At 39.3% G+C, this 17,427-nt stretch overlaps 1 protein-coding gene across 1 annotated transcript in view; it reads right to left on the bottom strand.

The window, feature by feature from the left end:
• Positions 1 to 653: 653 nt before the first annotated feature.
• The window catches only part of LOC126088632 (short/branched chain specific acyl-CoA dehydrogenase, mitochondrial), a 63,095-nt gene continuing 46,321 nt past the window's right edge, over positions 654 to 17,427 (bottom strand). The window contains exons 7-9 of the mRNA XM_049906851.1: positions 7,093 to 7,275; positions 4,251 to 4,386; positions 654 to 989 (exon numbers count right to left, since the gene is read on the bottom strand). Of these exons, the coding sequence (XP_049762808.1) occupies positions 814 to 989; positions 4,251 to 4,386; positions 7,093 to 7,275 (495 nt within the window). The 3' untranslated portion in view covers positions 654 to 813. The remainder of the gene's footprint in view (positions 990 to 4,250; positions 4,387 to 7,092; positions 7,276 to 17,427) is intronic.

Below are 17,427 nucleotides of genomic sequence, written 5' to 3'. Positions count from 1 at the left end.
GTGATGACTTTCACAATGGCCTCAAAATGCTTAAAATTTTCAGTCCAAATCCGAACATAGTACAGTTAGTCGGCTTCTGTGAGACACAAAATATTATTGTAACTGAATATCATAGGCTTGGTAATGCAGTAAATATAAGCCAGTTACTGAGTAAGAAGTTCAATAATAGTTTCATGGTCAGTTTGAGATTTTGTCTGAATTATGCTTTGATTCTGGAGTTACTCCACCATGGTCCTGCAGGTACTAGAGTAATGTGTGATTCAAATGATCTGGTAAAATTACTAAGTCAGTTGCTTGTAACTGATGAAATGCGGTTAATATTGAATGATTTAGATGCTTTGCCAGAAGTACATAAAGAACAAAATATTAGTGTAAAATGTGGACATAAAGCATTGTACGGCACATTTGTAGCCCCTGAGCAAAGGTGGAATTTCAATAAACAATTTAGTTATGAGGAGATGCCAGGATATGATGAAAAATCAGACATTTGGAAAGCAGCATCAGTGTGTGATCATTTTATTGGACAGGGAATAGGTACCGATATTGTACGATACAAACTGTTTTTTATTCATAAAAGTTGTAAAAATGTGAATGCAAAATATAGGCCAACAGCTACACAGCTTGTTGCAGCTTATATAAAAACAATGTATGAGTTAAACCAAGAATTGTAAATTTATTACATTAATAATAAAGCAGTTGTACAAAAATATAAATCATCTTTCAGTCTTAATAATTCTGGCACCCTTCATTCATTCAGCAGTATAAAAAATATACAAAATATTTGTACAAGATGGATTGTGTCAGTTCAGAAACTTATGAATACTCTTTTTCAATTAATTTAGCAATTGTATTTAACTGCATATTGCTTGTGCCTTCATAAATACTGCCAATTTTGCTGTCTCTAAAGTACTTTTCCTGTGGGAAGTCTGTGGTGAAACCTACACCACCCATCCAGTCGATGCATTTGACTGCAGTGTATGTTGCTACTTCTGCAAATGGAGAAAAGAAACCACAATTAGTAAATTGCAGTGCTTTGACATGTACAAACCAGTGCTATTGTAAACATAAAGAAAAAACAATGAGGAAGGATTCAGTTTTTTGACACCTGCTCACGTTGATTAATGTTATTTCAGTGTTTTCCTCATTCTTTCCTAGGTTATTTCCCCCACTTTCTACATTAAACAAGTCCATCAGCTTTAGTTTGTTGATCAGGTATAAAACGTGCAATAAGCAATGGTTTTAAAATTATAGCTTTCTCTTTGTGTTTTCAGACCTACAACTGTGCAGCTATACTGCTTAAATTGCATTACCTCTAATTAACTGACTACAGAAATTACATTGGACTGTTCAGAGCAAGCCGAGCTTAATGATCACATTTCCTCACATGTATTTCAGCAACAACACATTTTCTGCAAAAGTTTTGATTTTGCATATTTTAATGCATCATCAAAATTCTCTAGATGCATGACTGCTGGTAGGTGTTACACATGTTTCAATCCCAGGTAGAAACTTAGGAGTACAGGTTACACAGTGTGCCTGGAGGTACACATGTTCCAATAAGTGTTCTAGGGTATGTAATTTCTGGATAACCTGTTTACTTGTCCATCACAATCAATTCACATGCACTTATGCGCTCATACCATAACTACTTGTAAAAAATACGAGAGAACCTGGCACAATAAAATTAGGTAAGCTGACTTGAAAATCACATTGGGAGTGCACGGAACACAACTGAAGTTTTTTCTGTTACCTTTATATAAATATTATTACAATCCACAAGGACAATCACATGGGGAAACTTCCTACTTTATACCTGAATCAAAATAACTAAGTTACTGTCACTTGTTTATGTAAGAGCTACCACACAACAAACAACCAACCAACCCACGTGCCTTCTGCTTCATTTACTGTTGCCGTATCACTCTGTGGATGCCAATTTTTGCTGCTAATTTAACACTTATTTGGTTTCATCAAATACTTTGCTTCCAAGTGCCAGTTTATTTTGTATTATGCAAAAGAACATGTGCAACTAATACTCAAAGTGAGCAGCAAAAAATAACACTTATGATCCTGCAAGGCGAACTCAGTACTGCATGTTGTTAAAAAAAAAAAAAAATATATATATATATATTCTGCAGAGCTGTTGCTGCCAAGGCTGTACCGAGCTTGCGGGTAATGGTGGACTGTGAACACCACCTTCTCCTGTATCTATCAGTTAATTTGTCATTCTGATCCAGCTATAGTGAACAGTATTCAAATGATGAAGGCATCACCTGGATCTTGTCACACTGTCTAAGTAATGTGCCCGATGCTGATGTACTTAACTTTGTGTGTGTGATGTTCACAACAGTAACAATATTGGCTGCTTCAAGAACTTTTCCTTTTCTTCTAAATATACAGTGATTACATTGCCACATTGTGCCAACACTTTTTGTATGACTGTCAATCTGATAGTTTACCCCACTGAGTAATAGCATGGAAACATATTGTGATCATTTGGCTAGGTAGTGCATTTAGTTACCTCGTGGTGTAAGCACGCTCAAGCTGATCGCTGTAAGTGTTCTGCAAATAATCATTATTGACAAGTAGGAGAAAACAAAATTCTTGTAAAACTTATATACCCCAAAAAGACAAAATGCTCAGAACAAGAATTACATTGAAGGTACACAATTTGTTTTGTACTCAGTTATATGATAGTTAGATGATCAGATAGAGATACTGTGTGTTTCCAAAGGCTAATGACAAATATTGACAACCCAGGTACAGGTGTTATTGAGAAATATCATGACTAACAGTAAAAAAATTGAGTTTATATTTTTAAAAGAAGATTAGAAGCTACTTACCAGCCACTTCAACAGTAACATAGTTGAATATCTTTTTCCAATCTCTATAGTAAGTAATTAATCATTTATGGTAAATGCTGTATAATTCATTTTGTCTTACACCTATGAAGAGAGTTGTGTCAATATATTTCTGTAACCTTTAACTTTCTGTATTTTCTTTAGTAACAAGTTTTTTAAAGCACGTGTCCATAATTTCATGATCCACTGTACGTCCCTGCCACATAAAGATCTCACATTGTTTCGGGTATGCAATTTCCTTAGAGAAAGGTCTCTAAAGGGGTGCTCTCAGTTTCATGAAGGCTAATGAGGTGCTACCTGAACAAGCAGCAACTCTGCTTACAAGGGAACCTCCCCATCGCACCCCCCTCAGATTTTGTTATAAGTTGGTACAGTGGATAGGCCTTGAAAAACAGAAGACAGATCAATCAAGAAAACAGGAAGAAGTTGTGTGGAACTATGAAAAAAATAAGCAAAATATACAAACTGAGTAGTCCATGCACAACATAGGCAACATCAAAGATAGTCTGAGCTCAGAAGAGCCGTGGTCCCGTGGTTAGCGTGAGCAGCTGCGGGACGAGAGGTCCTTGGTTCAAGTCTTCCGTCGAGTGAAAATTTTACTTACTTTATTTTCGCAAAGTTATGATCTGTCCATTCGTTTATTGACGTCTCTGTTCACTGTAATAAGTTTAGTGTCTGTGTTTTGCGACTGCACCGCAAAACTGTGCGATTAGTAGACGAAAGGACGTGCCTCTCCAATGGAAACCGAAAACATTTGATCGCAAGGTCATAGGTCAACCGATTCCTCCACAGGAAAACACGTCTGATATATTCTATACGACACTGGTGACGGCATGTGCGTCACATGACAAGAATATGTTGTCGACCCACCTAACTTGTACACTTCGCGAATGGATAAAAAGATTCTTCTACCTTGCCCGATTTAGGTTTTCTTGTGGATGTGATAATCACTCCCAGAAAAGGACGGACGGACGGACAGATAATTGTTTGAAAATAAAAAGTTAAACTTTTCATTCGAGGGAAGACTGGAACCAAGGACCTCTCGTTCCGCAGCTGCTCACGCTAACCACGGCGCTCCTGAGCTCCGACTATCCTTGATGTTGCCTATCTTGTGCATGGACTACCGAGTTTGTATATTTTGCTTATTTTTTTCATAGTTCCACACAACTTCTTCCTGTTTTCTCAATTGATCTGTGTTCAGTTTTTCCAAGGCCTATCCACTGTGCCAACTTATAACTAAATCTGAGGGGGGTGCGATGGGGAGGTTCCCTTGTTAGTAATGACAGGAACTGTGAAGTACACTATAGGCATATAAATAAGCCAGTCTGCTCAGTGTGCCTTCTGATCCCTTATTAGTTTTGATAATTCAGTTTCAATAAAAATACTCACCGGATGCAAACAGTTTAGCCATCGATGCTTGCTTGATGAAAGGTTTTCCCGCTTCTTGTAGCCTTGCAGCATTGTATACTAGCAATCTTGCACATTCAATTTGAGTAGCAACTTGTGCAATCTGATGTTGCATGCCCTAACATAATAAAAAGCAAATTGTAAAAATAGGCAGATAGTAACAGCATGGTGAATATTAACAAACTATTACCTATAAAAGCTACTGAATACTGATTTTTCCAACATAAATTGCAGAGTACAGAGATAACCAACTCTAACAATTTTAGAAACAACTGATCATAACTACAGGTTTAGCATATTCTAGCATCTGTTGCTGATGGAGTGCCAATACTGGGTGTTGGCACCTGCTATGGTTTAGCAGCAGTTCCAGCACGAACCTTTGGAGGACAGTGCTAACAGAGTCCCTCAACTGTACTCTGTCATATTGATGCAGACACACTTATCAAAGTGTGAAAATGTTTGACATTCAAGCTTTGTGACATGAGATGTGCGGACTTATACTACCCACAATGCCTAAGACTTTAATACATTACAGTTACAAGAAACTGCAATTTGTTGTTGATTAAAATTTGAGGACAGTGGAGTTCTCTGTAATTGTCAGGCAACACTTCAAGAAAAGACCCATAGTCAAACTATTTACAAAATTCAGACAACGGAAAATCCAGGATGAAATAATGACAATACAATGAAAAGGATTGATTGCTACTCATGATATAGTGGGGATGTTGAGCTGCAGACAGGCACAACAAAAAGACTTCTAAATACGTATGCTTTCAGCCTGAAGGCCTTCAGAAATAGACAACATAAACAAACACATTCACACGAAAGCAGCTCACATAAATGACCACTGTCTCTGGCTACCTGGGACAGGGGGAGGAGGAGATTAGTGTTTAATGTCCCGTCGACAACGAGGTCAGACTGTGAGCAACTGCGCAATATGGGGGAGGCAATCTGGGTGGAGGTGGCTGGGGTGGGGAGGAGAGGGAGAGCAGGGACGGTTAAAGTGCTGTTTGTGGGAGCATATAAGGACGAGGCGGAGAGATGGTAGGGCAGCTAGATGCAGTTGGGAGGTAACATGGTGAAGGGCAGAAAAGGAGGGAAGTGAAAAGACTGTGGATGCATTTATGGATTAGAAAGCTGTGGAGTGAGAACAGGGAATGGGATAGGCGAGTGAAGGGCAATGACTAACGAAGGTTGAGACAGGAGGGTTATGGGGATGTAGGATACATTGCAGGGAGAGTTCCCACCTGTGCAGTTCTGAAAAGCTGGTATTGGTAGGGAGGATCCAAAAGGTACAAGCTGTGAAGCAATCATTAAAACGAAGAATGTTGGACATTGTGCTCAGTAACTTGGTGATCCAGCTGTTTCTTGGCCACAGTTTGTCGGTGGCCATTCATGTGGGCAGACAGCGTGTTAGCTGCCATGCCCATGTAGAACGAAGCACAGTGTTTGCAGCTTAGTGTTTAGATAACATGACTGGTTTCACAGGTAGCCCTGCCTGTGATGGAATACATGATGCTTGTAACTGGACTGGTGGATGTCTGTTGTCTGTTCGCATGAATGACCACCAACAAACTGTGGCTAGACCACCCAGTTGCTGAGCACGCTGCCCAACACATTCTTCATTTTAATGGCTGCTTCATAGCTTTTTCCATCTGGAGCCTCCCTACCTAGTGCTTACACTAACAGTATATTTCAAGTCTTGGGTCAGGCTAGTCACCCTGTCAAGAGTGTTGCACAATGTCTATAGTACCAATGAAAGATGATTATCACAATGAAAATATTTTAGTTGAAGTAGTGGGTTTAGATTTATCTATTGTTTGTGTGTGTGTGTAATCTCATTTGTGCATGAAACCTGGTGCAAATGGACACAGCACTTCTGCAAGACAGGACAATGATAAAGCAACTATCACGCATAGTGGCGCCTAATGATTTGGGCTGTTTATACTGAGCCATTTGGACCCGATATGCACCTCACGTCACAGAACAACAAGAACCATGACAACCAGGCTTATGTCATGGGCAGAAAAGAAAAAGTGTTTCGTGGTTGTCAATGTATTAGTGTTTCTGGAAGAAAGAATTTTTTTACTTTTTTTGCAATCTTTCATGATTTTGTCATTACACTTCAAAAGGGTTAAAATACCATCTCATTTTTAAATTTTTCGCCGATACAAGATTATTATAATAACTCAAGGGACTGCTTGTTTCCAGGAAATTTGGTTATTTTGTTACCTAGGATTATATGACTTATAAGAAGTGAACATTTGTGGAGACGATTGCCACCATTTAAGTTCTTGATGAAATGCATGTGACACATCTATTATTATAACCACCATCACATATGTATAAATCAAAACTTAACCAGAAATGTACAAAGTCCAATCAGTTATACTTTATGTGGTATAAATTAATACTTACAAAAATTCACTTATTATTCATATATTATAGAGTATCTTATCAATACTTTATATGGTTTACCATACTGATATGAAATGCTTACATGCGTGAATAAAGTTTGCTCTTTTGTAAGTATTAGTTTATACCACCTCATATATATATATATATATATATATATATATATATATATATATATATATATATAAATTTTGGTCTTTATGCATGGCTGTTTCTCGCTTAATTTTGATGTAGAGTACACAGATACAGTAGTGATGGTTTGAAACCGAAACTGACTGTAATAATAAAAAAGACATCTTAACAGCTCATGCCACACATTTTACAAGTCTTATAAAAGCTTTGTACCATTTCAATAAGAACTCTGCTTAAGTTCTTCTCTACCTAATAAAAGTAAAACTTTTGTTCTTACCTGGAAAGAGTATATTTTCTGGCCAAATTGTTTCCTTTCCAATGTATATGGAAGGGTGGCATCAAAGCAACCTTGAGCTAAGCCAACCATTTGAGCACCTATGCCAATTCGCCCCTCATTCAAGAAACCAGCAGCGTATTTGTACCCATGACCAAATTCTCCTAAGATATTGCTCTCTGGCACCTGAAATTAAATACAAGCAAGTGTTTTGAAAGAAGTCTTACACAATACATTCAGTATTATATACAATTGTAATGCCAATATGGATACATGTTACTGAAATAGACTATATACAGGGTTAAAGTACCTCGGAGTTTCAGAAGGCAACTGTGTTAAAACTACAAGACATGCGGTGTGTGTGTGTGTGTGTGTGTGTGTGTGTGTGTGTGTGTGTGTGTGTGTGTGTGTGATGGTGGTGGTGGTGGGTGGGGACATAGTGGATAAAGCATCTCTCCAAGTTTTCATTTGTAATACATGCCTCATATAGTTGCAGAGCACACCACTAGGGGGCAGATCTGCTAGAACAGACAAATCATCCACTCTGTACCATCACATCAAACGAGTTCAAGATTGCAGATAAGTAACTCTATGCGATTACAAAAACAGGCTGTTGCTGCTGCACATGGATGCACACACTGATTCTCGTTGCATCGGAAATGATGCCCATATTGCGCACAACTGAGTCACAAACTTCGAGAGATGCTCTATGCACTGAAATGTGTACGTTTTATACTCTGAGGTGACAAAAGTTATGGGATAACAATATGCACATATATGGACGGTAGGAGTCGCATACGCCAGGTATAATAGGGCAGTGCATTGGTGGAGCTGTCATTTGTACTCAGGTGAGTCACGTGAAAAGGTTTGTGGTGCGATTATGGTCACACAATGGGAATTAAGAGGTGACTTTGCGTGCAAAATCCTGCAACACAACACTTTTGCAATTATGGATGGCTATAGAGGCAGCAGGGCTCCATGTTCCTGCAGGAAAGTTCCGACGACTTGATGAGTCCAAGTTACATCTAGTTGCCCACTATGCTGGGCAAAAGGAGATTCAGCACAATATTAGTAGGTATCCTCTGGACACCATGTAGCTTTCATGCAGTCATCTACAACAGATTATGTAAATGCCAGTAAAAAAAAAAAAAAAATTTGGACTTCGGAGTTTACAATTGGTCCCTAACAGGGAATTCAGTACATTGTGAAGTGCCCCTCAGAACCTCTATGCACCTTGGTGTGGATTCAAAGAGGCTCTGGGTATTTTCCTTGGGAATCTATCTTCTAGCAGTTTGTGCGCAACTGATTATCCATTAATGAACATCTCTTCAGTCAATAACTGATGGAAACTATATAGCAGCAACAGTCCATAAGACACTAATCAGATCTCTGACCAGGAACACTGATCAACTGGCAGAATTGCTGCCACCTCACATTCCTTTGAAATGCACAGACTAAATGTGGTTATACAGCACCAAACATTACACAGAGAACCATGCAATGGGCATTTGTGAATTTTTAAAGTGTTATCTATCAACATGTACCAATTATTTTGTTCATTTCCAATGATACATTATAATATATGCTGTTGCAGAATAACACAACAGTGAAATGATATATTGCTCATGTTCCCAATTAAATTCTTGGCAGGTTACCCAATGTCAATTCTTGACTAGTGATCACTTCGGAGGGATGTGCCTCTGACATCAGTAAAGCGCCTGCCTCATATTTTTAACTGGAAAAACCCAAGGAATGCATGCAATTTCTGATTTACCACGCAAATTCCTTGATTATGCGGCATCCATTTCGGCCGTCTCCGACAGAGTGGTCTAATTTCAGAAGTAGTTCCCGCATGACCATCACCGATTTTGCTGAAATTTTGAGAGAACATTCACACATGCTCCCAGTAACACTGGTAAAGTTTTATTGTCGCCAATTTAATACTTGCATTTAATTCTCCTACTGTTTGCCAACAGTTTAAAAATTGAGAACAAAGTTGACAATTTTTCTAAAGATGCCCACTTGTGGCCCGATTTTGTGAAAAGCGTCTACTGCAAGCTCTTTTGAACCATTTTCATTAGAAAGAACATGTACCAAATCACTTGAAAAACTATTTTTGATTTTGCAATGTGGCATGTAAGGCCCTAAGAAAGTACAAGGTGGAGGTACATTGAAAATGGGCCCATATTCCACTCGTACTCAAATTAAATCTGACATCTTACAACTGTTTGGTATTCCCTGTGCAAGATATCAAAAGTCATGATGATAGAACATAAGCTTGAGTCAGAGAAACTGCAAGTAAGCAGTCTATTTTGTTTCTTAGGGTCCTGTGCCTCAATCTGTAAAAACGGAACCCTTATAGGATCACTTTGTTGTCCACCCAGCTGTCTATACAACTGTTAAGAACCTTTTATCTCAAGAACAGGTAAACATCTCAAGTTCAAATTTATGTCGTGTATCAAGGCTTATGGTTTCTTGGTGAAAGAAACATTTTAAGCTTCTAAGTAAATTCAGTCACAAGATACGGCCATTTATGTTACATATTTTGATACTCACTCATCAGAACTTACAGGATTCTTCCCACTGACATAGAATCGTGAAATTTGGCATGAAAAAGGTTTCACAGTACAAAAACAAAAAGTTAATTTTATATATATCTGAAAGATTTGTGTGTATCAAATCCCAATTTATGCATGTACTAAGGTCTACAGTCCGTGGGCAGTGTAAAAATTTTAAACTTATAAGTTACGGCCATTTGTGTCACCTATTTTGATGCTCAAAAATTCATTCAAAAAGCCTATAGGGTACTTAAAGTTAAGCTAAAATCAGGAAATTTGGCAAGAAGTACGTGTCAAAGGAAAAATTCAAAGTTGTTAATACATAATTAAACAACATGAAAAAGATATTTTTTTTGTCACTTGTTATCTGACTTCGAACTTCAAATTAAAGCATTCTTAGAAGTCTTGAATTCCTGGGACAGATATATAGGTAACAGGCAAAAATCGTCAATACCCTTGATTTCCAGAATGGATAAACTGTCTATATACATAATTAAGTTTGTACGCAACCTTCAATGTGCGAGTCCTAATCTCACCAGACCAGTTTTTATTCAGACACTGTACAGCATTCAGTTCTACAAAATTCTTTTTATAAAAATTGAAATGGGGTACGGAATTCAATAAAAAGAATTGTTTTCTCTTTTTCGTGGTTCAAATAATTTGAGGTAATCACATTTGAAAAGTGTTCTGCCTTATCAAACTTTCTTCCCAAAGAACCCCATCAGTGACATCAGCCAGCCAGCAATCTAGTTTTCCTTATGACATTTTACAGCAAACTAATGATGATGATTTTGGGTGAGGGGAGTTCAACATCATGGTCATCAGCACCCTGATGAAAAGTCAGCACGCCAATCTCATGGGTGGGGACAAAGACTGTCCCCACAAGCAGAGCAGTTTATAATCCATTCAAGTCTGCCTCCCTTTGCCACCAATTTAGGGATGAAGCCTGATCAGCGAGGATGGAGAGCAGATATCTCCATCGAGACTGACGGCTGCCCTGATATCAGCATATAAGATACATGTTACCAAAATACGCTGAACTGAAAAATGGCACACCGTAAACCTCACAGAATGGTGGATCTCCCGCCAGAGGAGGAAGCCATGTGTTAAAGGGCTATGTCCGATGCTCAGCCTGGTAAGCAGAACCTCCTCCCAGCAGTGACACTGAAATTAAGTTTGCCATGCCTGCGTGGTCAATTTGAGCTACTGTAGTTTGTTTCGTCACCTTCAATCACTTTGTTGGCCATGACGTTTCCCTTATCCTGATGTGGTCAGTTATCCAGCAAAAGATCACATCCTTGCCACGGTGTTGGAGCTGCTGTAAGGAGTTCATGGATGAGCTGAATCAACTGATCTACTGTATAATCTGGTGAAGTGCTTGTAGCGCACTAAGCAAGTCAGAACAGACCAAAAACCTTGTACGGTGAGGTCTATGAATCCTCTCTAGTGCCATCATAATGCCATACAACTCCTCATCATTATTTGTAAATTGTTCCAGAAGGTACACTTTGAAAACGACCAAGGAAAACAGCGGAACTATCGAGGACATTCTCTTGCAGGGATCCGTCTGTATAAACAATGACAAAACTGTGGTACGTACTTAAAGTGGAAGGAAACAAAGTTGTAAAAATGTAACCTGGAGTACAGATTTTCTCGTACTGCGTCAAACTTAAAATCACCTTGGGCCTCTCAAGATACCAAGGCAGAAAATGCGTTCCATCCCTGGCTGTGTATTCAGAGATCTGATAGATCCAATTCTTGAGATAGTCAGTAGCATGTATCCTGAATGGCTTGATCGCACGGGGCCAGTTCCTGAACAGCTATTCAAAGTTGGGTTGGACCACTGCACTAAATGCCAATGACTAGGGTGACGCTAAGATTTTCAGAGCCTGTCAAGCCAAAACGGTATGTCGTCAAACCAGAGTGGTGGTGGTGGCGGTTCACCAGCCTCTGAACTGGGCTGCTCCGAAAGGCTCCAGTCGATATGTGAATGCCCTCATGGTGGACAGAGTCTAACATCTTGAGATACGAAATACGGGCTGATTCATAGACTACGCTGCCATCATCTAAATGTGATCAACAAATGCCCTACAACACTGCAGGAAAAGGTATCTGTCAGCTCCTCATGCTTTTCTCCTAAAGCATTTTAAAATATTCAATGACTGGCAGACCTTTAATCATAGGTCTTCCATGTGTGGGAGGCAAGTTAATTTCTAGTCAAATAATAAACCAAAAAGGTGCACAGTTTCTTGAAAATGTGAAAGATTGTCCCCATTATGTGCACTGGTTGGTTAAAGTCTCTATGAACACTGTTAAAATTGACACATATAGTCTTTTTTAGTGGGCACCGAAAACCAGTTGTCTTGGCACAGGTTTCCAGCCTCCTGTTGGTCAGCTGTAGCTGCCTCGTCGTCACTGTAAGATCAGAGGAAGAGTAGAAGACTGTGAAGTCGTCTGCAAACAAAGAGCATTTGACAGGGCTCGACTGCAGAGAAAATGCCACTGATAGCAATGGCACACAATGCGACACTGATTACACTGCCATGGGGGAACCCATGTCTTGAACACAGCAGTCAGACAAGGCATCACAACGCCAGTCCACGAGGAAGGATTGGATTGGATTAGAAACGGCAGATGTCCATGAAGTTGGTGAAGAATGTTGTACCTCCAAGTAGAGGTATACACTTTTTCGAGGTAAAAACCACACAAACCAAATGGTTTCAGCATAATAAGGGCTCCTGTATTGTTGTCTCCAATAGAATTAAGCTGTCAAGGGTGGAACAGTAGTGCCTGAAACAGCACTGGGGCGGCTCAGGTGGCTTCTGGATTCAAGCAGCCAGACGAGGTGGCAGTTGACCATACATTTAAGTGCCTTATCCATAGAACTGGTAAGGGTTACACTCCTGTAACTTTTAGGAGCGCTATGGTCCTTGCCTGCTTTCCATAATGGAATTAATATTGCCTCCTAAGTTGTGGGATACTGTCCATCAAACCAGATCTGATTAAAGCAAGAGAGGAGCTGTCCTTTTGCTTCAGGCACAGATGATGGGTCATGGCATAATGAATCTCATCAGGCCCTGGAGCAATGTCTTCGGCCGTGGACAGAGCAGATTCCAGTTCCCACATGAAGAATGGAAGGACTACCTCATTATGCGAAAAGAAGTGGGGCTTCCTCATCTCTCCAGTCGTATGGAACACCTGAAACACAGGAGCTTGTCTAGATGAGGCAGTGACTGTAAGAAAGTGTTCAGTTAAAACCTGAGCCATGTCTTTAGGCACATCCACCAAGATCCCATTTCTTGAGAAGGCCGTAAAGGGACGTGTACTGCCCTTGCCTGTAATCCACCTTATTGATTTCCAAACTTGCGCAATGGAAGTGGACCGATTAATGAAAGTTGTGAATTCCTTGCAGGAGTTCCTCTTCCATTCTTTTATCACTCACCTTGCATGTGCTCCCACAGATCTGAAGGCATGAAGGTTTTCTGTAGTTGGATGGTGTTTGAAGTTCTGTAGAGCTGTTCGTCTTTCTCTGACTGCCAATTAACAGTTGTCATTCCACCAAGGTATAGGCCATCATCTGAGATGGTTGCTAGACTGGGGGATGGGCTCTGCGGCTGCCCATTGAATCTCACAAGTGATATAGGCCACCATATCCTGTGCACAACCCTTTTGTCCAAAAATAGCCTGTTGATTGTACAGCAACCAATTTGCTCTTTGAATCATCCATCTTTGTGGTCTCCTGTCAACCACTGTCAGAGTCAACAGACGGATCCACACTGGGAAGTGGTCACTAGAATGTAATCTGAAGTCATTTCCCACTGAACCGAGTCTGCAATAGCTGAGGAGCAAAAACATAAATCAACGGCTGAAAACGACCCAATAGCTGTGGAAAGGTGTAATCATATGGCCATGGCCCAAGTTCAAAAGGCAGATATTCTCATAATGGACAAGTCACTCGATAATTCGCCCCTGGGGCAAGTGATTAGCTGAGCCCCACACCACATTGTGTGCACTGAAGTTCCCCACATGGAGGAATGGATGTGGGTGTGCCTGGAGTTCTGCCAGAGCATCTGCATCCAAAGAATCATGAGCTAGAAGACACAAAGAACAAACTGTGATGTTACATTGTGCTACAACTTTTATGGCAACTGCTTGTATAGCCATGGTAAGAGGGCAGGAGAGGAGTTGCATCTGTCATCAATAAAAACAGCCATTCCACCTTTAGCCCTGTCTCCAGTAATATCGTCCTTCCTGTAAGGGTGGTAATCCCATAATGCATGTGTATCGGTGACTTTTAAATAAGTTTCTTGTAAGCAGGGCATGTAATTCTTCCAAATGTGATTGGTATCCATGTAAATTCAACTGGAACACTAAAGTCCCTATGGGAGCCATTGATTAGTGATGGTTAGTCTTGTCTTTCTCCCTTGGAGACGTTGATTCACCCAGGAGGCCAGACGGAGTGTTAGCCAGTGCCCTGTTCTCTGGTTCTTCCAATTGGAAATCCGTATCCTCACGAGTAGTATCCATCTGAGGAGGAAGCTCACCAATCCGAAAATTTAACTGCCACTTTCTTCAAATTTGAACTACTTTTTGAAGGATGTGTTTCCTTACTTATGGGTGGAGTTGGTTGCTTGGGTTGAGGGGACGGCTTAGTAGACTTCCGATGATGGTGGGTAGCAGTATTTGGCTTAGGTTGTAAGCCAATCACTGGCAGCTTCTGAATGATTTCTGGTTCAACTGTAGCACTTCCCCCAAGGAAACACAGACAAGTGCATGTGCTCGTAGTTGAATTTGTGGTCCAAGTTTGTATGGAGGCATCACAGTTAGCGACTGGCTTCTTAAGGATACAGGTTACTTATAAATGGTGGGAAAATCAAAATGTTTTTTATGACTTTATATACATTATAGGGTTTCAAATGATAAACGACCTATATATACCAAATTTTAAAGTTACAGTCATGTATGCCGCCACGCCCCCTTTATTTCTGTTACAGAAAACAGTATTATTTCGAAAGGAACCATGAACTTACTGTTTCCAGCCATTATATGTATGATTCATATATGTTGATAAGAGTGCAGGTTTCTAATGTCTGTAAATGATTATCTTTGCTAGTATTTACTTTCTGTTTCACTGAAGCAGTTTGTTCACATGTTACTGAATGTTTGTTGCCCCTACATATATTTGTGGAAGTTCATATCCTTTAGTGTGCAATAAATATGTACTTTGCTACGCACCAAGAAATTCAATAAAATGAAATTCCGTGGTAACCAGTTCACAAACAAATCAAGCAACACTGTTGAAAGTAACCTATGTATCAGTTCTTCAGGGAAGAAACTCCCTCATGGCACACTTCCTGGTGATTCAAACTTTTGTGTTCACAATTACGCTTTTTGTAGCGGATTTGTTGTTGTTGTTGTTGTTGTTGTTGTTGGTGGTGGTGGTGGCATCTTATCTTCTTTGATAAAGGAAGTGGTAAAATGTAAACAATGTGATGATGTAGGATGTCTGGAAATAACTAAACAACAAAGTAGCAGCAAGGGTTTAGCATCAAAATTAGTTGTTCTGTGTAGATCCTGCAATAAATCTACCTCGAAAATGACTTCAAACATTGTGAATAATTCATATGGTGTGAATTTGAAGTTAGTGTATGCAATGCGTGCAATAGGAAAAGGAAAAAAAAAAAAAAAAAAAAAAAAAAAAAAAAAAAAAAAAAAAAAAAAAAAAAAAAAAGGCTGCTCAAACATTTTGTGGTTTGATGGAGCTTCTTCTTCTTCTTCTTCTTCTTCTTCTTCCTCCTCCTCCTCCTCCTCCTCCCAGTAAATTCAGCAAGTACATAAAAATACTTTTACGTGCCTTGACGGTTGTGTCTAAAGCCTCTATGAAACTTGCATTAGAAGAAACTGTAAATATCAGTGGAACCAGGGACATTGCTGATGCACTTGATGGGACATGGCAACATCGAGGACATCGCTCCTTGAATGATGTTGTAAGTGTTACTTCTCTGGAGAATGGAAAAGTTGCTGATGTTGAGTGCTTATCTAAGTACTGCCCCACCTGCCATGGTAACACTGAAGGACATATTGAACATCAGTTTTCTAAGAATTATGATGGCTACAGTGGAGGCATGGAGTGTGATGGAGCTCTTCAAATATTTCAGAGGTTGGTACCCGGAACGTTAGATATACGAAGTACTTAGGTGATGGGGACTCTAAAGCTTTCAACAAAATTAATGAGTTCACTGTGTATGGTGATACCTTGGTAACAAAACTGGAGTGTTGTGGACATGTGCAAAAGAGGATGGGTGCTAGATTGAGGAAACTACAAAGAGAAATGAAAGGAAAGTTGCTATCCGATGGAAAATCTCTGTCTGGCCAAGGCAGATCGACAGAAACTGAAATATACCTCCTTCAGAGTTATTATGGACTGGCCATTAGATGAACTGCACCTCTCAATGATGTTACAGCAATGAGGAAAGCTATATGACCCACCTACTTTCAAAAGTTTTCCACAGATGACCACCTTGTCCATGGACTTTGCCCTAATGGAGCAGATTCTTGGTGTGGTTACCAAAAAGTAAAAGAAAGTGGTCAAATGTACCATCATAAGGATTCTCTTCCTGAGCCTGTTATGAATGAAATAAAACCAATTTTTATAGACCTGAGTGACCCTTTTTTGCTTCATGGGGGGCACTCAGAACACAAATGAAAGTTTCAGCCATTGCATGCGGGAAAGATTACCCAAGAATGTTTTTGTAGGACAAAATACATTTAAAGTTTGTATACTAGATGCGGTGATATGTTTCAATGATAGAGTGATAGGAAGGTCGGAAGTCCTGAGAAATTTAGGTATAAAACGTGGCTCTAATATGGAAGATCAGTTGCTTGCATGTGACAGACAACAGGTTCATGAAGCTGAAAGATTCGCTCTTCAAGTTACCAAAGAAGCAAGAAGAGCTAAAAGAAATACCAAGAGGAAGCTTGAAGATAAAGAAATGCTACAGGATGAAGACTATGCTTCAGGAATGTTCTGAGGCACAGTTTAGTTTTCCTAAAGTTTATAAAGCATTGCTCTAATTTTTTTCTGTAACTTGTAATAGTCAATACCTATGTAGTAGACCTAAGCTTTATTGCAGAATCAGCTAAATTATAGAAAAAAATAACATTTTCATTAGGAAATAAATTATAAAAATTAAAATGTAAGATGTGATATTTTTTATCCTTGTAATAATCATAATAGGTGGAATTAAATAGGTCTAGTACCACGGCCATTGTGTCATGCATATCTGGTAAAAATTTGGTCTCCTTCAAGTGTATAACATTGTATTAAATGGTACCTCAATTTGAGGAAGCATTTTGGAAAAAAAATGCATCAATTTCTTTGTAATTTTCTTTAATAACTCTAAGCAGGTTCAAAAATATCCAAAATACTTCTAATTTGTTTAGAAAGTGTGCTGCATTACCTGATATCAACAAAAAAATCTGTAAGACGTATACATTATAAACAGTGCCTGAAAGAAATAGGTATTGATTTTTATATAATATTGAGCCAGAAAAGTACCCTGTATCCTTAAGGGCTGATGAAAAGAAGTAGCAAAAACCTGAGGTTGCATAGCTTTTAAATATTTTTTAGTTTCATCATAGGGTATGCGTCTCTTTACTTTCAGCTCCTGAATTTTCCTTTTCCTCATTGTAAACCTAACTCTTTCTGCTCCATAGTGGGTGATCCCCGGAGCAATTTATACATTCTGGAGAATTGCCCAATTTGTGAGCTGTGCCTCCA

This window comes from Schistocerca cancellata, chromosome 1 (genome assembly GCF_023864275.1).
Source record: "Schistocerca cancellata isolate TAMUIC-IGC-003103 chromosome 1, iqSchCanc2.1, whole genome shotgun sequence".
Taxonomy (NCBI): Eukaryota; Metazoa; Arthropoda; class Insecta; order Orthoptera; family Acrididae; genus Schistocerca; species Schistocerca cancellata.
This window is presented reverse-complemented; position numbering and strand designations above follow the sequence as displayed.